The 23292-nt window shown below is 33.9% G+C and overlaps 1 protein-coding gene across 4 annotated transcripts; it reads left to right on the top strand.

Moving 5' to 3' along the window:
- Positions 1-1946: 1946 nt before the first annotated feature.
- Positions 1947-18694, top strand: LOC129315708 (abhydrolase domain-containing protein C22H12.03). 4 transcript variants are annotated; one of them, XM_054959673.1, is made up of 14 exons: positions 1948-2356; positions 4766-4903; positions 5265-5291; positions 7303-7393; positions 8599-8642; positions 9070-9168; positions 10404-10461; positions 10587-10639; positions 11595-11696; positions 14071-14136; positions 15962-16083; positions 16291-16462; positions 17360-17429; positions 18179-18694. In XM_054959673.1, exons 1-13 carry the CDS (start codon positions 2222-2224, stop codon positions 17426-17428), a joined length of 1176 nt encoding a protein of 391 aa, XP_054815648.1. In that variant the 5' UTR covers positions 1948-2221; the 3' UTR covers position 17429; positions 18179-18694. The 4 variants fall into 4 exon arrangements, with proteins under 4 accessions (XP_054815649.1, XP_054815648.1, XP_054815646.1 ...); XM_054959671.1 differs by having other exon boundaries at positions 18176-18694; XM_054959672.1 differs by lacking the exon at positions 18179-18694 and having other exon boundaries at positions 1950-2069; positions 2187-2356; positions 17360-17665.
- The last annotated feature ends 4598 nt before the right edge of the window (positions 18695-23292 follow it).

Below are 23292 nucleotides of genomic sequence, written 5' to 3'. Positions count from 1 at the left end.
CTAAAATTTTAGTTTAGTCCTCCAAAATTAAATTGAAAATAAATTAAATTCAAAAAGCCAAAAATACCCTCAATTTAAATATTAAAAAAAACTACTAGCCACTGTTGCTGGAGCTCAATTGAACTCATTTTATCACATAATGTATAAAATTATATATATAATAAACCTTGTTTCTAAACCACTTAATTATCACGTTATTTGTTAATCACGTAACTTTACTTATTAATACCTTAACATGACTTGTTAATTACTTAAATTTCCTTATTAACCCCATGATTCCTGCAACATAACTATATTACTTGGATCACATAACTATATTTGTTAATATCTTAATGGGGTGTCAATTATTTAACTTTCTTTATTAAGTCCGTGACTTTTACAACAGAAATATATTACTTGTTAATCACATAATTGTACTTGTTAATATTTTAACAGGACTTGTTAATTATTTAAATTTACTTGTGAAATTCATCACTCCTTCAACTGAATTGCATTATTTGTTAATCATGTAACTTTACTTGTTAATTACGCAACAATACTTGTTAATGATGTAGCTTGACTTGTTAATGACGCAACTTTACTTGTTAATTTTGTGACTCCCTCAAAATTATTTTTATAATAAATCTTACTTTCAAACCTTTTGAATATTATGACAAGAAATATACTTGTTAATAGCCTAATATAGCTTGTCATTTCTTCAATTGTAATTGTTAACATTATATTTGTTTTTTGGGGTATTGCTCTCTCTCTCTCTATATATATATGCTTATATAATTGAGTATCTAGTTTGTTGAATACTAATAAGGGAGACCTGATTGTTATTGTTTTCATTATCTAGAAAACTCAATTTTTTATATAAATTATATGTTCATTTAACAAGTGATAATATACAATTAACAAGTATTGTTGAGAAATTAACAAATAAAGTTATACAATTAATAAGTAAATAAATTTTGTTGTGGTATTAACAAGTTAAGATACGCGATTAACAAGTATTGTTGCATATTAATAAGTAAAGTTACAAGATTAACAAATAATGCAGTTCAGTTAGAGGAGTCATAGATTTGACAAGTAAATTCAAGTAATTAACAAATCCTGTTAAAGTATTAACAAGTACAGTTAGGTGATTAACAAGTAATGTAGTTCTGTTATGGGAGTCATAAACTTAACAAGTTAAGTAATTGATAAGTCTGATTAAGATATTAACAAGTATAGTTATGAGATTAATATGTAATGTAATAATCAAGTGGTTTGGAAATAGGTTTATTACACATATAATTGTATGCATTATATAATTAAATAAGTTCAATGAGTTGATGGTCTAAAACTTTTTAGTAAGCCAAGGGGTTGTAGGTTCTACACCCACCACTGCCACCTTTAGAGAATTTGAATAATGCACAAATAGGTTTAATTCTCTAGCCATTGTTGGTGGCCAAAGCTCTGGTGTCGTCGCTAGCGAGGCGCCGGCTACTTATGGTAGTGCTCCAATGACAGTGGTTAGTAGTTTTTTTAATATTTGAATTGAAGATATTTTTATCTTTTTCGCATTTAATTTATTTTCAATTTAATTTTGGAGGATTGAATTAAAGTTTTAAAATATTTAGAGATCCACTAGAAATTATGTGTCTTCTCATATCCTCAATTAAAATTTTCTTTAACAATTATATTACGAGTGTCATATTTGTACAAAAATTTGTTGTACTTTCTATATATTTTAATAATTTATCTAGTTTTATCATATATATATTGATTTAGTAATTGATAATTGAATAATAATTTATACTGGCAACAACAGTAATTACAAGTTACAACAACTGCAATAACAAGACATTCAAGAGTTGGACGGCGTCAGGTCCCAGGGGAAAAAAATGTCTGGTCCGAAGTCGTTGAGCGTTGGACGGTATAGGTCTTTTTCACCATTACTTTTTACACATTCCAACTTCCAAGTGCCACAAAAACGGTTTGGACGTGAAAAAGCAAAAAGCAAATCGCGTTCTTTTGCTTGTTAACGCTTGCTGTGAGTTAAGAACAAACAAGTCTGCATTCATGTCTCTCTGATTCACAGCCACGTGAGTTTCGGAACACCGAATCTTTTCGGTGTCTCCGTTCTCTCTCTTGATTCCTTTTCCTGATCTGATTCTTCCATTTCTCTTTCCTTCCCTTTCAATTTCACTTGCAAGCTGCAGTTGTGCGCCGTCGCGACGGTGAATTTCCCGGCATAATGTCGACGGTACTGAATTGTCGGCCGTGCTGCATCGGCGGCGGTTTGGTTAGTTCTTCAGGAAGGAAGGTGAATTGTGTCTCGAATTTATGGTGGAATCCGAAACCTATGCCGAAGGTTTTGCGGCTGCCGGAGGTACATTTCTTGTTCAGTCCTGTGTTTTTTTTAATTCGATTTTAATGCATTGGCGAATGTCGTTTATGCTTATGCTTCTATTTGTGACTTTCTTTACCCATTTAGTTATTACGGTTTCCATTTAACCTTCATTCCGTGGTAGCTCAAGCTGTTATTTTGGGGGAGTTGTTGTGTGTATCGATTATTTCTCCTCTCCTCTGTTATAAAATATGGATCTGATTTGTGACATGGAACCTTTCATATGAATCATATCAATATATCATTTGATGATTATATTACTTGAAGAATTGTTGAACAAGGAAAATCATTACGACAATTTAGGTTCGACAAACAATAAATTCAAGAGCTTTCTGTATTGATGTAGCTAAAATTGAAGAAAGAAATCAAAAGAATAGCAGTTGCAAGTTAAGGTTTGTACTCTCACATCTTAATTGTATTTTAAGGATTAGTATTGCTATCAATGTTAATTATCATTAGTGAAATATTTATTTTTAAAAATGGAAAAAGAATAATGTGCCTGAAAAATGATATTTTTTCACCTCATCAATCAATCATTCCTGAATTTAATTGTACAACCGAAGCATATGACAAATTCAGATTAAAAGAAGCAGCAGCATATGAAATATTCCTTAATTTGGTATTATGAGGCTGTTACTTATAAGATTCTGATAGAGAAACAAGTTGCAGTAAGGTCTTGGTACTTATGTATTAAGAGAAGGACATGGTATTAATTTAAGAATTTTTTTTTCCATTTTTTTTATGAGGAGAGAATATCATGTATGAATTACCTATTGGTGTAAAGCGGTCTCACTTTTACCATTGCACAGGTATTGTCCATGTTATTGAACGAGCTTGTATTGTTCTCTTGTTGGTGTTTTTTTTCTTCACTATGAAGTGGTGGATGTGGATAAACTTGGAGTTATGAAAAACAGTGGCAGATGACATCACGTAAAAATTTGGTAGACGTGACCTTTTGGGTTGGAGTTGTTTTGTGTGCGGATGTTGGGTATATATTTTGGTCTGTAATATTTGCTGGTTGTGCCTGAATCATTATGGAGTTATGGTTTAATTAAAGGGAAGTTTTATCAAACTGCTATAAGACCAGCAATATTATATGATAGTGAATGTTGGGTTTTAACGAGATAGCAAAAGCATAAAGTTGGAGTAGCAGAGAATGTTGAGATTGATGTGTAGATATACATGTAAAAATAAAATCTGAAATGAGTGCATACAAAAAAAAGTGGGCATCGCACTTATTGAGGGAAAAATGATAGAAAATCATTTGAGATGGTTTGAACATGTATAAAGAAGACCACGGGAGACACTTGTAAGGAGAGTGGAACGGATAATTTTAAACCCCACCAAGAGTAATAAAAGAAGGTCAAAGAGAACACCTTTACAAGTTGTTGACCGAGACTTCTTAGTTAACAATATTTCTAAAAGCTTGATAAATGATAGAGCATAATGGCATCATACAATCCATATAACCAACCTCACCTAGTGGACTAAGGCTTCTTGTTGCTGGCCTTGTGAAACAAAGAGTCTATGTTGTAGGCGTTCAGTCAAATTAAGTCAAAGATTTACTTGTGCAACCTGTGATCCAAGCACATCCAGGACATTAGATATTATGATTCATATCAAATATGTCTATTAAAAGTTTTCTCAACATGTGCACATGTATAAGATGTATGCCTCAGTGCTAAGGAACTATTTTCCTTCTATGATGCAAGACACTTCTGTGAGATTGTCTAGGAATTACTATTATTATAAGCGGTTTATTATGTTATCTGTTGCTGTGTGTCATAGCAGCACATCACATGAGTATTTTTATACTTTATGTATGTGGAAAATAGAAACTGCTTGCATGAGCAATATGACAGTAACGTGAATTTGAGGGGCATTTTTAAAAAAATTAGTGTTTGGTGCATAGGCATTTCCTCTTCAGTTGATCTCTTTTATTTATTTATTTATTTTGTTAATAAAATATGGTGCAAAAGACCAGGCAACATTATTTAACTAGAAACAACATGAGGGTGTGAAAACCTCCTAACATCTCGATACAACCATTTCAAGAGCTCCCTGGGAGGCTCTCGTAACAAATTACACTTATTATTCTGCTTAAGACTAAACTTGGCTAACCAATCTGCATACATGTTTCTTTCTCTATACCCATGCCTTGCTTCGATCTGCCAATCCATGTTAGTAAACTTAATATTACTTCAATCTCTTTTATTATTACAACAATCTATGAACAGAAGAATTTACTTTCTGTTTTTGACTGACTTTGAGATGAGCTCATTGGTAGTCTCATCAATGTGGTAATTTCAGAGGAGATTGCAGCACTTGAAAAGATTGTGGTGCTGAAGTTCTTCTATAATTCTCTGATTTCCCCCCTTCTTTCTGCTGTAGAATGATAAATTCAATGTCTGCCAGTTGGCTCCTAGCTTCTGTAGCAGAACAGTCAAATACCAGAAAATATCAATGGCATTAGTGGATGAAAAACCTGTGCACAAAGGCAATGCTGTCAGCTCTTCTTCTGGTATCTTGGTAATTTGACTGCTCTTTGCATGCATTGTCATGCTTATTTCATAGTTGCATAGATAGAAGCACAATGGCAAATTTTTTTCGTAATTTTCTAGATGTAAAGTTGGCCAGCCATGAATTTTTTTTTTTTTTTTGGGGGAATATGTCAAGTAGCTAGATGCCAGAATCAGGACATCTTAAATACTATTGAGAACATGTACAACAACAACAACAACAAGCCTTTATCCCACTAGGTGGGGTCGGCTTCATGGATTGCAAGACGCCATTGTGCTCTATCATTTATCAAGCTTTTAGGACTATTGAGAACATGTATTCATTTCTATTATTGTTTCTTTCAACTAAAGTTTTTGTTGTTTCTTTGCAGGCATATGACCTGATTCAAGGAGAACTTGTAAGTATTATCTGTTTCTTGGTTCACAAGCGCATCTAAGAGTAGAATTGTTGCCTTCTAGTGAGAAAATGTTTTATATTCATTCAATGCACTTTGGCATGCTCTTGTTTTTAAAGTGTTGCACAAATCTGTATGATGTTTGATTGGTCTTAGGCTGCCATGCAAGCAGTTAGGGTGTGCATGAGAAGACCTCTCTCTCTCTCTCTCTCACACACACACACACACAATCTCAATCTCAATCTTTCACAAATAGTTTTCAGTTTCATATTTACTTTTATATACTTCATACTTTGTATACAACAACAACAACAACAACAAGCCTTTATCCCACTAGGTGGGGTCGGCTACATGGATTGCAAGACGCCATTGTGCTTTATCATTTATCAAGCTTTTAGGAATATTATTAATTAAGAGATCACGTTTAACAACTTCTAAGTGTGTTCTCTTAGGCCTTCTCTACCTCTCTTAATCGGACTCAAAGTTATATGTTCCACTCTTCTCACTGGTGCCTCCCTTGGTCTTCTTTGTACATGCCAAACCATCTCAACCGATTTTCTACCATACTTTGTATATTTAGTTTAATATGTTTTCAAAATATGTTGGCAAATTATTCCCTATAAACTTTCTTTTATCAACATTTCTTATAATTACAGTTTACTTCCTGTGTCTTGAGTGAAAATGGTGAATAAAATAATTTTTTTGGTTCTTGTTTCCACGTTTAAGAATCATTTGCTGAAAATATTTTCTACCTAGGAAGTGTGGATAATAACACAAAGAAGACACAATGGCACAACAACTCTTGAAGTGTTGTCTTGTAATTTGAAGTATGCAATGTATCATGTCATGTCTAATAAGAGTATCTGCTATGTGCCAGGCATGAAAGTGGCTCTTTTATCGAAGTGTTTGTGCTTCATAGTTTTCTATTAAATCCTATTCCAACAGAACACATTTCACTGAATTTTTTAAGTGAACAAAACAAGAAATTTTATAAAATAGCCAAAGCAGCTGGGTTCTTTATCTTCAGTTGCTGCTTTTGTTCATTGTTGTCATGTTCAGTTGGTCATAGGTAGGAGAGGCCATTGCTATTTTGGATTTGTTTCCTTTTAGTAGGACGTATCTACAGTTTGTCAGTCTAGCTTTGATTTCGTTCAGGCTACTGCAGTGTAAAGCTACTTTTTTGCCACGTTAGTTTTGTAATGAAAAGTATACCATAAAAGATGAGATTGCTCTGCTGAACATGGGGCCATGACATTCATGTTTACTGAGGGAGCATCTAGTAAATGTTGCCAACTGCTGGGTTGTGGTTTCTATGTCGTGCAAACCACCCATCCCACTTTTCCCAGGACCAGAAAAGAATCAACAACTCTAAATCCAATTCTCATACATTGTACTAACACAAACAACTTGCTTTAGATACTGCTATGTGCAAAATGCTTGGGTCAGGGAGTTGCTACAGCTTCATTATGCTACTTGACTTGAGTTTCAACGTTGACTTGACTTTCAGAGCAATATAAATAAGAAGCTACCTTGTAAAAAAAAGGTGATTCAGAGCTAAAATTTTGAGCAGTGTAACCCAATTTCTGTTGCATCTGTTCTCTTTCTTTTGCTATTTCTGGTTTGAATAGAGAAGTTTGGAGTGTTCAAGGAACTAGTTCCAGGGCTCTAACAGTTACTGTTTGTCATGTGTGATCCTGTCCCAAAAGAGGAAGTATACTCTGTCTCTTTGTAATAATAAAAAAAATGTTTCATCGTCTAATAAAAATATGATAGAAAAACTTTAGAGGATCTGTGCTAAAAAATTTCAGTTCTGTATCAGGATGCTTGCTGGGAGAAAAGATTGTTAAAAGTTGGACATCAATGGGGATCATTAACCTGTTCTTTTGTTTTTCTGCTTGATTTTAGATGGAACCTTCATAAAAGGAAAATAATTGTGTCTCTTGATAATGTTTTTGCAAAGAGGATATTATGGCATATCATTTGCACTAAGATACAGGAACATTTTGGTGTCCAGGTGAGATGGAGTTCTGCAATGGACAGGCCTTTACCTGATCCACCAACAGCTGTTTTATTGCATGGGATCCTAGGTAGCAGGAAAAACTGGGGTACGTCTTGCATGTTATTCATGAGCCTTTTATGATTGTAAAGAGTTGGAATTAATGAAATAGGAATTGTACATTTCCCAAGTGAATCAATTAAAATTTCATAGGACCTCTATCTTTTCATATATTCACTAATTAGTGCATTTCCTATTTCACTAGTTCCAATCAGTTTCTGATAAATTAATTATAGGGAAAATTACATATAAATTTTGTGGAGTAGATTTATTTACAAATAAGTCCCACGAAATGTTGAAATCACAGTCAGGCCCCAGGGACCTGAATGAAATTTGAAATTAGGGCGTAGAGACAACAATGTCCCTATTAAAAATATATTATATCAATCAAATAATTTACAACTATTTCATCAATAATTTACAACTATCAATTCAACTTTTTACATCAAATATTCAAACCTTTTAACTATTAGATATGCGAAATTACAATTGTAAATAGTTGATATGATAGTTATAAATTAGCGATGAGGTAGTTGTAAATAATTAGTGTTAAATTTTTTAACAATGCATATCGGTTTAACTATTAAATATGTGAAGTTATAGTTGTAAAAAGTTTAGGTGATAATTATAAATTACTGATGAAATAGTTGTAAATTATTTGATTGATATAATATATTTTTAACAGGGGCATTATTGTTATTTGACCCCAATTTTAAATTACACTCTGCTTTCAAGGGACCTTGTTATAGTTTCTGAATTTTGTGGGGCTTAGTTGTAAATAAGTCTTTTTCATGGGGCCTATATGTAATTTTCCCATAACTGTAAAAGACTGAATCTTTTTTGGAATTCTACTTCCCAGCAAATTTTGAGATCTTGGAACTATTTACACTGTAAACTTTTAAGACATGAGATTCACCAATAAGAAGAAAATAAAAGAAGGAAGAAGGGAAGAAAATGGCCAAATGTCTGGTTCTAGTCAGGATTCAGTAGAGGGATTAATCAAATCAGCATGCTAAGTCAGAGTTCATGGATTTGGGTTAAATTCATCAACCAAAGGATCTTGGAACTTTCAGATGTATGTTGTGGAAATATTTCTTTGGGGACCAATATGATACATCAAGTATGCATTGAATCGGATTTTGACAATAAATTAATAATATTAAGAGATGAAAGCATGCATCAAGAGATGTAAATTTGTGAAACGAATGAGTTTGCTAGTTTTCACATGCATTTCTAAAAGGTATGATATTGCAGGAACTTTTGCTCAGAAATTGGCTCGAGAATTTCCTACATGGCAGGTATTTTTCCACATTTTTTATGTTTTGAATTTTTTAGGCATTAATTTCTTATAGCAGTTATTCCAGACAATGTTAGCTCTGATCTGTGGACTTTGCATGACACATTTTGAATTATTTATTTTAGGATTCATTGCTGCACAGTGAGATGTAAGAATATTTATTACCCGTTTGCTATGTAGAATAAAGTGGAACAAAAAAGGGGGTAAAATGAAAGAAAAATGATTGTGAGTGAGAAAACTTCCCCTTGTGCCCTTGCATAAAAATATGGAAAGAGATAGTTGCTGTTGAGTAATGATAATATGAGCATATAAATATGCCATAATTTGATTCTTGTGCCAGGGATTGAGAATCTATTTCGAACATTGTAGCCAGATGGGGCATTTGACTTAGATGTATCTCAATTCCATAACTTGATTTTTGTTGACAGTTTCTTTTAGTAGACCTGCGATGTCATGGCAATTCAGCATCAATCAAAAAGAGGGGCCCTCATACTGTTGCCTCTGCTGCTCTTGATGTTTTGAAGCTGGTATGATTTCTTCAGGATTTGTCATAATTTGTTTTCATACAAGTGCCTTTGGAATTATATATGTTAGCTGACGGTGGTACCTAAATATCTTATGTCCTTTATCGAAGTTAACTTGTGCACTCAACCTTTATGGATCTCTCATTTGAATCCATCAATTTACATTTCTTTTGGTAAAACGCTAGCACCTATTTTTACCCTATGATGTTTTGGTATTAAATAGACTTATTAGTTGTCTTGATAAAGTTGACACATTTGTATTTTAACCCTAAATTAAGCTTGCAGATAAACTGCCTTTTAAACCACCTTGAGGGTTTGATGTAAAAGAAAGGGAAGAAGGGGAAGGGGGACGGAGCAAGAGGGAGGAGTAGAAGATTTTTTTTTTTTTTGGTTGGGGGGGGGGGGAGGGAGTGATTGAAATTCTCAATTGTCTGATTCAGCGGGCAAAAAGTGAATAAAAATCAGTAATCCTAGGATTTGTTTACCTAATGAAACTATTATAATTCTAAAAGATAAGATACACTTTATTCATATTCACATTATTATTTGTTTAAATCTTGACAATATACACGATAAATCCTAATATACCTATCTTAATTTAACGCTCAAAATAAATTAAATTCTAAGTTTTTTAATAAATGAAGTTTTCCCCTTTTTTATTTTTTGAACAGAATCAATTTGCCACTTCTATATCTATTTTATGCAGTGACAGCGCTAAGGAATATTTGTCTTCCCCTTTCAAAAATTGTGTCTTGACATAGGATTCCTTAGCAAACTCCATGTGCACTTCGCACCAAAATGAAGTTGCTGAGTGTAATAATCTTCGTCTTATTGAGACCACTCATACTTCATCAAAATTTACCTATTGTTTTCGGAGTGGTGTGGTTTTTATTTGTTGTATTTAATTTTATCGAATGACTTCTTTTCTGTTACATAAACAAACTCTTCATTTGTCTTTTGTTTCCAATTGAGCCTCTTTATCTCATTTTTCTTTGTATTTTTGGTTGCATATGTTTTATTCATGTAGTATATCTTCCTCAAATATGCTTGCCTTTTGAAAAGGTACCATTGCTACTTTCTAGACATTAGACATTGCCTTACTCTTCTGTTGTGACATTCTTAAAAAGCACATCTTCCTTTTCTTCTACCACTGCTACAATTATTTATGTCAAAACCTAACAATTTCTTAAAATTTATCTTCACTTCATTAATGACATCCTTTTTGTTCTTTTCTCTAGGTGCGAGAGCTAAGAATAACGCCTCGTGTGTTGGTTGGTCATAGTTTTGGAGGAAAAGGTTTTTCCCGCTTCACTTTTATTTTAAATTTGGTTTGAGTATAGAGTGGTGTCATTTGGAACATCTATGCTATTCTCTGTAGCTATCCTTGTGAGTTATTTTACTTGATTGCTCTATTTTCCCAGTTGTCTTGAGCATGGTGGATCAAGCTGCAAAGCCTCTTGCTCGGCCAGTTAGAGTAAGTTTAAATTTTGATTACTGATACAATATTCAATTAACCATATGTGTTATCAATATCCTTATGTAATTGTTGGATGTTTATAAATTTGAAGGGAAATAAATAAGTTCAACTGTTTTTTTTCCCTTTGCGTTAGAAATGCTAATTTATTGTTGAGTATGTTTTCTCCCGCCAAGTGGTCTTGACAAAACTTGACAAGCATATAGGGAGGTAAAATGAGGGGCGTTGGGAAGAAAAGATCTTTTGATCATCCTAACACCATAGGATATATGTATAATGCACAGTAGACAGCTTCAGATCTGAAGGTAATCCACAGGGCAAATTTCCTACTATGGCAAAATCATTTAGAACAAATTCCCTGATAGGATTGAATTCGTAAGAGTGTGTACCATGAGAACGTCAAATGAGGATCTCTTGGGTAGCTCCAAGCATCTGCAATCAAGGTTATTTTTTGAGCGTGATAAAGTTCTAGCCACTTTGTGGCAATTGAGAGATATATATTTCTTATTTATGCAAATTCTGTGTTACAATCAGTATATATACACGAAGCTGAGAGACAAAGTAATAAATGGTAATAACTCCTGATAATCAACAATAATCCCTAATAATTAGGCTAAAATATTTACGATAAATTTAGATATTCTCACACAGTTCTTTTGGCTTGTATATTTAATGAGATATTGGGAAACTGTCAGAAAATAATATTTTCTAGACTGGTAGATCCGATTTTCTAATTGCCTAGTTTGCAAGGCCTAGGAGTTGTGTGTATTTCACCATTTCCAAATCCAATTTGTGGGGTGCATGAGAGGGACTGCGTCTACTATCATTCACTTTGAATAGGGATCGGTTAATGGAAGTTAAATATGGTTTTTATGCTTATGTTTTCTCTTGTTTGTTTGTATTTATGTATCAGTGACACTGAATTGTATCTTATTTGCTTATGTGCTATTTCAAGGTCTGGGTTTTGGATGCAACTCCTGGAAAAGTTCGAGCTGGTGGAAATGGAGAGGACCACCCTGCAGAACTCATATCATTCTTAAATACTTTGCCTAATGAGGTAGTAGATCTCTGATTTCTTCTTTTGCTTTTCTCCAATAATGTGTCCTTGGCGAAATTTAATAAAACTATTGATGATAATTTCGTTCATCATGTTACATATGATTGTGCTCCTTCGGAACATGTTGCTTGGGCATATTGATTCAGGATAAAAGAGAGAAAATAGAAAAGATGACAGAATCTAATCAAACAATAGAAAAAGGAATAGAAGAGAGGGCGAGAGCTGAACTTAGAGGGATGCAAGTAGGGTTCAATCAGGAAACCACAAATATTTAATAATTCATACAAGAGTGCATTCTTTAGTAACACTTCCTGTACCAGTAGTTCAATATTAGTATAATTAGAAGCTCTCCTTAGTACCTAACAAGCCAAATGCTAATAGAAATTTTTTGTCACACCAACCCATGGAGATATTGATATTCTTTTCTTTCCCTTGCATTTTCCCATTCTAAATTTTTCATATGTTTTCCAGTATCTATAGACCTAGTGTAACAATTAGACTTGATTCATAGACTGAGGCGTGCAACGGTTGTCATTGGTCTGGTAATGCTCTAGCGTGTCATGTATGTGTTTGAACAATAGTTTGCTAAACATTAATAATGCATAATTAAGATAGTGATATGATAAAAAAAAATTTGACAAACATAGGAATATGGTGATAAATACTATGAATATGATGAAACATTGAATCTGATGGTGCACAAGTATGTCCATCTTGAACCTCTTGCATTTCTGCTGTCTAATATATTATATGCATTGCATTCTAGCATGACTCTTGCTAGTTTTGAGTTAACTTTTGGTATTATGTTTATCCTGACCATATTGGGCGGGGGTTTTACAGTGATTAGGTGTGACTGTGACTTAACCAGTTGAAAACAAAATTAAAAAATATTACAAAGTTTTAGGGATTCTTAGATATTCCTGAACAACCATACATACTCTATAAATTGTATTATGAAACTTATTCAACAGGAAAAAAAGTATTCTGTTATTAAGATTCATTTTGAGGAATCTAATTAAATTTCTTGGTAGACTGTGAATTGGCATTTGACATCCCAGGTTATGTTAATAATTAAATGATCATTAGTGTATGATATTTTCTGTGTTGTAGTATGAATGACTTAGCTCTTGTGCCAGCCTAGGGCATAACACTTGTATTTAAAAAGTCAGCCGTTGTTAGGCAAGCAGTGCCTATAGGGATTGTTCTATCACGTAGCATGTTATGATTTAGGGATTAAAGAAGGCATCTAAAAGATCTTTAACCACCATAGTTGAGCCGCACCCTAGCTTTGCAGATATGGTTAATATGTGCGTGCCTAATATTTAAGCCATCTCAAATGACTCTTTGATTGCGTTGATTGGCATGTTTTCTCCCCCTTTTACAGTGTTTTTTATGAATTTTGTTTCTTGGAATTTTAGAGGGGAAGCCTCAGAATCTTTTCCTGATATTTTTTTCTTCATTTTGAAGCTTTCGGTCTTCTGTTATTTTCTTCATGTGGTGTTATGCTATTTGGCTGAGTGTGTTGCTGTAAACTTGGTTTCTGGTGTTCTATTTGCCTGCATTGGTGTTCTCATGATTCCTGAGATTGTGCGGGTGTTCTCTATGTTCCAGCAAGAGATGTGGCGTATTTTATTGTGTATAAGGTTGAACCTACTGTACTGGCAAAAAAAAAAAAAAAGAAAAACAAAGAACCTACTGTTAAAGTTATTGCTCAGTGTTAAGTTTCATCTTATTGCATATGTTGTGTGTTAAATCCACTGCGTAATAATAGAAGCCTATAAGAGAGGATTGTGATAACGGAGTCTTTTGAGTAGTTGTTGGAGAGGGGAGAGGGTATTGCTTGACTCGAGTTTGATGTTGTTCTTGTAACCTTTTTAACAAGATGGTACTTTTTTATTTTTATTTTTATTTTTACTAGATTGCTTGGTTTTTTCTGTTTTCACTTCCTCTCCCCCTCCACCTTTCCTTTGAGAGTGTAAGCGAGCAATGATAGCATGTAATTTCTGATCCCTATTTCTTATATAAGAATAATCAAGCTGCTCCGGGCTCTCTGGCTATTTCTTATACAAGAGATATGGGGGAATATTTATGTTCCTTGATTTTTAGAGGATATACCAATCCTTATATGTTGTCTTGCTAATCACGTGTATTTTTTCTATCTGAAAATGTATTTCTCTGCAATTTGGGTATGTCATTCACGCTAACTCTCATCTCCCCCCCCCCAAAAAAAAAAAAAAATTCATTAAGGTTCTCAAAGTGCCTTTGTTGTCCTGTAGTAGAATATTAACTTTTTGCCTACCATTCTTGCTAAAATCTATTAACTTCTTTGGTTTTATGAGAACGGTTTTAATTGTTCTTCTATCTTTTTCTTAAGGTCTCTTCGAAGAGGGAAGTTGTCAAAGCTCTTATTCAACAAGGATTTTCTAATGATGTTGCTCAGGTACATACCAACTTGGTACATCAATATTAACTGCAATTTGGTTCCTCATTCTGCTGATATTTGTTTACACCAGCTGCAATACTATATTTTGTTGGAATGCTACTGCTAAATTGATTAAAAGTGAAAAGAATGCAATATTAATATTTTAATCAAGTTACTCAACAGGAATTATGATACAACTATGTTCAAGTTTGACTTATATGAAACTATTGTAGCTATGAGTTTTGGAGCAGAGGCATATTGTGGAGTGGAAAACCATATGCGTTCCCTCCTATCTTCGATCCTATTATGGAGTATTTTCTTGACTTATTGATTAGAAGTCTTTTGAGCTCTCGGACCCTTGAATTAAAAAGCAGAGGAAGGGAAAAGCATGAAGATTAATACTCATTGGTAGTATTTGGTTCATCGAAGGGGAAAGGGGGGGAAGAATTTAAATTACCTCTGAGGCAATAGTGAGATGAGAAGAAGCGATGTTGTATGATAAATATTCAGCAGTGAGGTTTTGTTCGATTTTTTGTTTATTTGGAGCATGTGTGTTTCTAGAGTATAACAAAGTTAGTAATGGCAAATAGTCAAAAAGTTTGCATCCCCTCTGAAAAAACCTCCAAATTGTTAGGGAGCTAAATAAAGGGAGGGGTGAGAGAATAAAAAATTTGCCTCCACTCCCCTCTAAGTTTTCCAACCAAACAAGCCATGCCTCCCCCTTGAAAAATCTTGAACTGATTGCAACCCACATGCCCTATGTTTATCTCCTTTACATTCTAAGGTTGGGTTCCGCAACTTTTCTTCTTCTATTCTCTTTTGTGTCTCAATTATTACCAAACCTTAAAACCTTCAAATGAAATGTTACATCCAAAAAAAAAAAAAAAAAAAACTTATTGATTGTTAGAAGTAAATACAAGAACCAAATTCAAAATTGAAATAAACTATATAGATTAGATGTTTAATTTTTGCAATGATTTTTCATATATAAATGTTTATATTGATTGTAAAATGTATGCTACTATACGACTAAATTAGTTATTAATCATCAAATCCTAAGGCCAATATGTGCTCTTTCAAAACAACAACAACAATAAGCTTTATCCCACTAGGTGGGATCGACTACATGGATTACATGATGTTCTTGTGATCTATTATTTACCAAACTTTTTAGGAATATTTTTACTTAAAAGGTCTTATTCAACAATTTTAATAAGTGTTTCTCTTTGGTTTTTCTTTACCCCTCTTTATTGGGCTCAATTATATGTTCCACTCTTCTCATCAGTGCCTCCTACGGCCCTTTCTTTACATGTTCAAAGCATCTAAAATGATTTTATACCACTTTGCCCTCAGTGGATACCACGCCCACTTTTCATCGTATATACTCATTTCGGATTTTATCTTTTTGTGTATTTTCACACATTCATCTCAATATTTTCATTTCTACTACTCCAATTTTATGTTCCTATTGTCTCTTTAAAGTCCAACATTCATTACCATATAACATGGCTAGTGTTGTGATAGTTCGATAAACTTTCCTTTATGTTTTTTTAGGTATCTTTTGGATCACAAATAATGCCTTTAGCCTTTATCTATTTAAACGACCCAATTTGTATTCTATGTACAATATCCCTATCAACTTATAAGAAATTGAAGTAATTGCATTGGTTTGTTGAGCAGGCCAGTTGATAACTAATTGAACATAGGTTTTTGTCTTTATCAACTTACAAAAAAGACAAGGCATTCATTATACAAATAGAAAATGGAGAGAGAAGTATTCTTTTTCTCCTGGCAATAGTTTTATTTCATACTAAGTTTCTTATATTTATTTACTCGGATGCAGTGGGTAGTCACTAACCTACAACCAACCAGTTCTTTTGGCTCCCGATCATCGAGCTTCTCATGGATGATTGACCTGAAGGGGATCGATGAAATGTATCAATCATATGAAGAAACAAATTTGTGGTACTTGGCAAGTTATCATGATACAAATTGCCTTTGCAAGTTAAATGACAAGTGTAGACTCCATAGCTGTTGAAAATATTCCTTATTTAGTGCTTTTATGAATGTTTAAATTGATAATATAAGAAACAAAACATAAATAAAAATAATGCATTCTGGAAAAGTTTGTTGAAGTCAATGATAATTTAACGTCCTTTTTTATTCTTATAGGAAAATTGTTGAAGATGTTCCTCGTGGCGTGCATGTGAACTTTTTGAAAGCAGAAAGAAGTCTACATAGATGGGCTCTTGAAGATCTTCAACGAATCCATGCAGCTGAGGAGCTGGCTGCTGAGGAAGGCGGGGGAGTTGAAATGCATGTTCTTGAAGATGCCGGCCACTGGGTAAGTTAGTTACTTGGAGTATGCTTTTGCCCTTTGCATGTCGTTCACTGTCTTGTTTGACATGTTTTGAAGTTGTGTCCCTGTTTTAATATTAAAAATAGATAGATAGATACTTTTAGCAATAATAAAAGTATTACAAGTCTCATATTTCGTAATGGCATTCCTTGTTGTCTTTCTATTCATCCCAATATGCACGTTTAACGAAATCTGAAATTTGGGAAAAATAGTTGGAAACCTGCCAACCATTTTTTTTTTTTTTTAGTTATGTCGATCTTTAAGCTTTCTTCCGTGTTTGTCATTTGTTGGTCTTGAACTTTTGAACATCTCACATTTATATTTATCCTAGAGACAAACGTCCACCATTGAGACAAGTCAAATGCGCGTGCGCACAGAAAACAATTTTAAGCAATTTATATATAAATGGTATATTTTATTTTTCAAATGGCAAGGGCACAATTTCCTCGAATTGCTCACCTTATACATAAAAACATCTATTGTCAAAATCCATATGAGATTTGACAAAGTTTTATTTTGGCTATCAAGGACAACACAACCCTCCTTTATCCTGACTTGAGGCCAGTTATAAACATTCTATAAAGGGGGCTAGAAGAAGACTAAAGATAATACCCATAGAAGTTGTTAAACAAGATCTCTTAATTAACAATATTCCCAAAGGCTTGATTGATAATAGAGGATAATAGGTTATGTAATCTATGTAACTGACCCTACCTAGTGGGATAAGACTTGTTGTTGTAACACACCTTATACATAGTTGTGAGTTAATTGAGTCGTATGTAGATAGATTTATTGCCCAATGTTCGATTGGGCCTAATTAATTACACTTCAAATGGCTATATATTTTAAATCTCAAGGAAACTAACTTTGCATGTTGAACAGGTACATGCAGATAACCCAGATGGACTCTTCAGGATACTGTCTTCCTCTTTCCAGAGAGTTAAGGCCTAAGGTTGCAAATATGTACACTTCTCATAGAGTGCTATCCTTTGTTTTGAGTATTGAGAGTTGGTTCTGCAATAATGGTCATTTTATTTCTTGTTCCCCAAAATATTTCTAGTTAGTTTATTTCTCATTCTATTGTTTGTCTGTATGTAATTTTTTTTTTTTTACTTTCATATTACATACATTTAATTATTTTCCCCATGGAAACCTACCACACAACTAGTTAAAAAATTTGGTAGACCATAGGTTGAGCACCTTGATTTTTTTTTTTTAATTGAATACATCTTCAAGGAGTTTTTGATCTACAAAACCTTAGATCTCGAATATCTAAAATTTAGATACAAAACCTTTTCAATCTTTTGATTTTTAGGGGGGGGGGGGTGGGGGGAGCAATGATAATCGTGTTTGATTCAATCCTAGTCCAAGGTTTCTTTGGGATAAAGGAATTCATTTTTTTCCCCCTTGCTCTGCATTTCCCTCCTCCTCCTTTCAAAGGTGGTTAATGGACTCTTGCATCATTGTTGGACCAATATTGCAATCAAGTTGTCCCCCCCCCCCTTTTTTAAGACTTAGTTACAATTTCATCATTTTCTTTTTCCTTATATATTTACTGCATAAATATACAAGGATGGATGTGAAAATTCTGTCAACAACAGTGATTTGTATAAGCTTGACATTATTGACTTTTTATGTGAAAATTTTGCCAAAGACAGTGATTTGGATAAGCTTGTGTTTGAACTAAAATTGGTGCAGTAGGCCTGAGAGGAAAACGACTAAGGCCCAGCAGTCCAAACCATGAAGAGAGATGGCCTCGCTGCAAGCCAACTTTGCAGAGTCAAGTGGAGTGACGAGTTTAGGTAAGAAGTGACATAGCCTTACCCACTTCTCTCACGACTCGAGCATTTCGGCACACTCACTCTCTCCACTTTCCACGACAAGGTGCACCTTTAGACACAAAATGGCACGAACATTTATTTGCTCCTGATGACACCAAACTTGAATTTATAAGGAGGGTATCATTGCCATTTTTCTATAAATAGGCAACAATGCATGATTGATAGACTTTCAACATTTTGTCAAACTTACATAAGACTTGCAATGTGCAAAATACCAGTCCTGACCTTGTCTCATCCAATCTCGCCTAGCATGAACTACTTTCTTTGTGCTAGCTCAGCTTCCTAGGCTAGTTTTGCATCTATATTTCCCTTTTCGTCTTCACAAAGCACCCAATTGTATTCATTTCATTTGTAATACCATTAACATTTATACTCAGCATGGTGCACCTGTTATTGTTCTTGCACATACTTAACTCTTTAAGGAAATTGTGGTAAAGAACTTTGAAAATTTGCTCGATTGTTTGATCTGACTCACTTTCAAAGACCCACTCTTCCAGGATACCTGGCGCACACCCCTAGGGTTGAAAGGCTCCAACCCTTTCCTCAAAAATCAAGCCAACAGCTTGAAATTATTAACTATTTTGATATTGAAAAGGGCGAAATATTGTTTTTAATCAAAGGTCAAACTTTTATTCATTACTACCACAGTTAATACAAATCATATTTCAAAAATGACCCAACCAAGTGATTATGGCAAAAAAAAAAAAAAAAAAGCAAACTAATGAAAACATAGAGGCTGAGAAAGCTCAACTGCCTCAAGGGGGGTGGGGGAGGCGAAACAAGCAAGCAGCCCAAATCTTCAAAGAAGGCCGTGTGAAGTTTTTGGTAGTAAGTGTGAAGAAGACCCACCAGCAAAGGATGCAGGCATATAAAAGGTATGGTTGTACCTATGTTCAATGGTGCATGCATGCACAACTCTACCTTATAGGTACTGGAGAGGGGACTCAAACATTCTTAATGAAGTGGCGTAAAGCCAGAGAGCTGCAACTTTGAACCAATGGTCCACAGACCTTTGTAACTTCGCGAACCCTCAGACAAAAGGAGGAGAAGCCAGCAGCCATTTTAGGCATTTGGAGGGTAATCTTCATATTAGCGAGGTGCGAGGTTTTTTGCAGGCAGAGCTCGCAAAACTAGAGCTGGGAATACGGGCGGGCCCGGCCCTAAAGGGCCTGGCCCTTATGGGCTCGGCCCTTTAGGGCCTGGGCCCTAAAGCCCGGTTTCCCATTTTGACCCCCATTTCTCAAGCCCGGCCCTCATACTCAGGGCTCAGGGCCAAGCCCGTAAGCCCTTTCTTAAAAAATAAAAAATTAAAATAAAATTAAACATTATAAATAAATTAAAATATTTTAAAATTAAAAAATTAAAATCATCATAATTTTTTAAAAATTAAATAACATGCATTAGAAGTCTAGTAATAAAATTTAAATCTTCATTTAAAAAATAGTTCATTTTTTTTATAAATATACAAACATAATAATTATAGAAAAATAAAAAATATCATAAATTTTATACTATACACTGATATTTATTAAATTAGATTAAATTAATTTTAGAATAAATTAAAATTAATAATAATATAATGTGTGTAGTATCAGGTGAGCAGGTCATTGATTTTAAACACATGTTTTACTAAAAAAAATAATAATAAAAATAATATAACAGGGCTTGAAGGGCAGCCCGGGCCCGAGCCCTATTTTACAGGGCTTATCAGGGCCAAGCCCTCAAGCCCGATTACTTTAAAAAAAATTTATTTTCAAAGCCCGAACCCTTATTTAAACAGGGCTTTCAGGCCCGGCCCTCCAGGCCCGGCCCTTATTCCCGGCTCTACGCAAAACCAAGAGCACCACCAAAATCAAAAGCATCCGGCAAGTTATCAACACCCCTATTTTTGTTCTGAATGACAACGAATATGACTGCGGATGCCATTGGAGGTAGGCAAGGAAGAACCCAGTGCATCCAAAGCAGGAACCTGAGGAACAAGGGGAGCAAGACCGGGCCAGTTGGCGCTGTGCAAGCTTATTTAAAATAGGATCCACAGCTGAATCGGTTCACCCTTCTATAGATGTTTTGTCTGCAGACAATGTTTTTGTCCAGACAGCACTATCATTAGTAGAGATGAGCAGGCAACCCGTGACCCGTCAATCAAAATGGCTGGGCTAAATTTAAGGTCTAGCTTGTGTTTGATGTAAACGGGTGGGGTAAGCTACAGATTACCCCTCAGGTTGCCCGGCTTGACCCATATAGAGGTTCATTTGTACATATTAAATAAAAAAAAAAAACATTTCCAAATGCTATATATTCACCCTCTGCCTCCAGAAAAGAAAACCCTCATTCCCTCATCATTCACAGTTTCGCATTTAAACTCTTGCTGAACTCAAGTTCGCCGCTAGCATCACTCAGCCCCTCTCATCTCTAACTCTCGAGCTCAACTTCTCTAGTTCACCCTCCTCTCATCAAGACTCTCATCACCGGTGTCATGATCTGAAGTTGAAGACTGAAGCTGAAGGCTTTACTCGGCCCTACTCGTGACTCGTCTCCCTCTCCCTTGCACCGCAATCTCCTTCTCAAACTCAAGAAGCCACCATCGTTGCCCCTGCTTCTCTTTTTAGGCTACTTTTCCAAATAAATTCTTTAAATTTTGCATGTAATTTTCTTTTATATTTTTTTATTAAAACATTAATCGTATTGTGTTCTTCATAAATGGATCAAGTTTCACTATAATAATAGAATTACATAGTGATTCTATGTGCTAGGATTAAATTTATACTTTTGTTCAAAAAAAAAATAAAGAATAACATATAAGACCTCTTGCAGAAAAGAGAAAAAACTAAAACAATGGTTTATTGTCCCTGAAAGTTGAAAGTCACATAATTAGCATAGAAATTGACCAAAACCCTACCATGACTCCTTTTTCTAAAAAATGATGAAAAGACTCTAGTAATTATTAAAGGTTTTTTTTTTATTTTAATAGGTATTATCTTGTTTGAGGCACAACCGAATACTAAAATATAGGCACTAAATTAATTTAAGTAAGAAATTTTAGTAAAGTAGCATTATGGTAACTTTTGGGAAAAAAAAAAGTATTACAGTAAGTTAAAATTATTTAACGACTTCCTTAATTTGTGTGAAAAATCTCAAAGTGACAATTTTTTAATGAGTTGAAGGGAGTACTGTTTAGGAAAATTATTAACTTTTTTAAGAAAAATTTCTTGTTTAACTTTTATTAATGTGATTATTAATTGCTTGAAAATTCAATTCATTCGATAAACCATGTCTCTGTCTTCATTAACCATATCTCTGTTTCAATTCAGGATTATTAGATCAATCACGTGATAGTTCATAGCACTGTGTTGGTATCCACTGAATTATAAACTATCAAATCCTTTTTGCCCCTTCGCTATAGTTATGTGTGTGGCTAGCCTTGCCTGATGCCTCTGTTTTACTTCAAAAATCAAACTTTTTTTATTTTAAAGAAAAATTAAAACTCTGAATTCACCATTAACTTTAGTTCATCTCCACTAAAGTTCTTACGGTATATAATATAAATATATCATTAAAATTGGAAATGATATTAAACCAATTCAAAATTCATCTCTTATCAAGCGTGCAGGAAAATATTTTTCAATGGATTCTATTAAATAAATGACCAAAAACAATCTATAGAAGGCAATGCCAACGTGTTCAACCTATTGGAAACCTTGGATAAGGTGAAGGATTAGCATGGGTTTGAAGGCATTCAGTTTTTTTTTTTTTTTTATGATTTTGCAAATAATAGTCATTACCATTGACCAAAGAGTTAGATAGTCTTCCTAAGAAATGGATAATTCCCCAAGTTTCAAATTTGTTCGAACCATACAACAATCATAGCAATGGTCATATAGTTCTCCATCTAGAAACTATTCCAGCTAGGTTGGCTATCTCAACAAACATAAGAAAGTACTCAAGCAGTTTTTTCCCCAACGAACACACTTGTCCATCTATTATCAACATGAATTCAAAATTGACATGAAGGCAACAGAGTCTAGATTAGAGTGATTATTCATAGCATGCAAATTAGAAATGAAGATGAAAGGGTGAGTCCATTATATTAGTGAATATGTATCAATAGAATAATCACAAACACACACATGCACATTTATATTATTTTATCCAAGAATATCCCTGAAATTCAACTCATTTAAACTTTCTTTCACACAAAAAATGTTTAATAATTTATCCAAATGAATCATCAGGAAAAGTTGAATAGGTGCAGAGCTTGGTTCTTGTAAATAAAAATTGCAAAAATAATTATGTTAATGAAAAATTAATTGCACACATCCATTAAGAAAAATGCTTCATTATTATTATTATTATTTCTAATGATAAATATACCTGTGATAATTTGGCGAAGTCATTTCTCATTTATGCTATCATTGTAGACTACAATCTCCTTTCCTTTAGCTTTTCTATTTTCTTCTAAACTTCCTAGGATTTCCGCCGCATTGACAGGAGTCATATTTTGTTGTTTTTTGAATTCTGACATCCAAACACAAATTAAGATAGATTTGTTTTAACTTTCATTTGTTCAACATACATTAATATAGTGAAATATCTATAGTTCCATGAAATCCATAGCTTTATTACCTGTTGGAATTGGTTGTTCCAGATCAATTGAGTTCATATTCAAACCATAGAATCAATTGGAACCAATTATAAACTTGAATATAATCCCATATCAATTCAGAGAAATAGAATAAAATGCAAAAGCGTACCTGAATAGATAAATCCATTGTCGCCAGATTCCACATGTTGATGGATCGGCATACTATGGTCTTCCAAATTATAAACATTGGAAACTTCCTTATGGTTCTCTAGAAGGGGTCAAAGAATATAATCAGTTGCTCATTATGCCCAATCCGAGGATCACGACCCCTATTTATAGACTTAAATTTGTGTTATCTATGGTTTCGGCCCTCAACAAATTATAAATATCAC

The sequence above is a fragment of the Prosopis cineraria genome, unplaced genomic scaffold (assembly GCF_029017545.1).
Source record: "Prosopis cineraria cultivar Desert tree isolate PC_DT_omini unplaced genomic scaffold, ASM2901754v1 PC7, whole genome shotgun sequence".
Lineage (NCBI taxonomy): Eukaryota > Viridiplantae > Streptophyta > Magnoliopsida > Fabales > Fabaceae > Prosopis > Prosopis cineraria.
The sequence above is the reverse complement of the archived record's forward strand: the minus strand, read 5'-3'. Positions and strand labels throughout refer to the sequence as shown.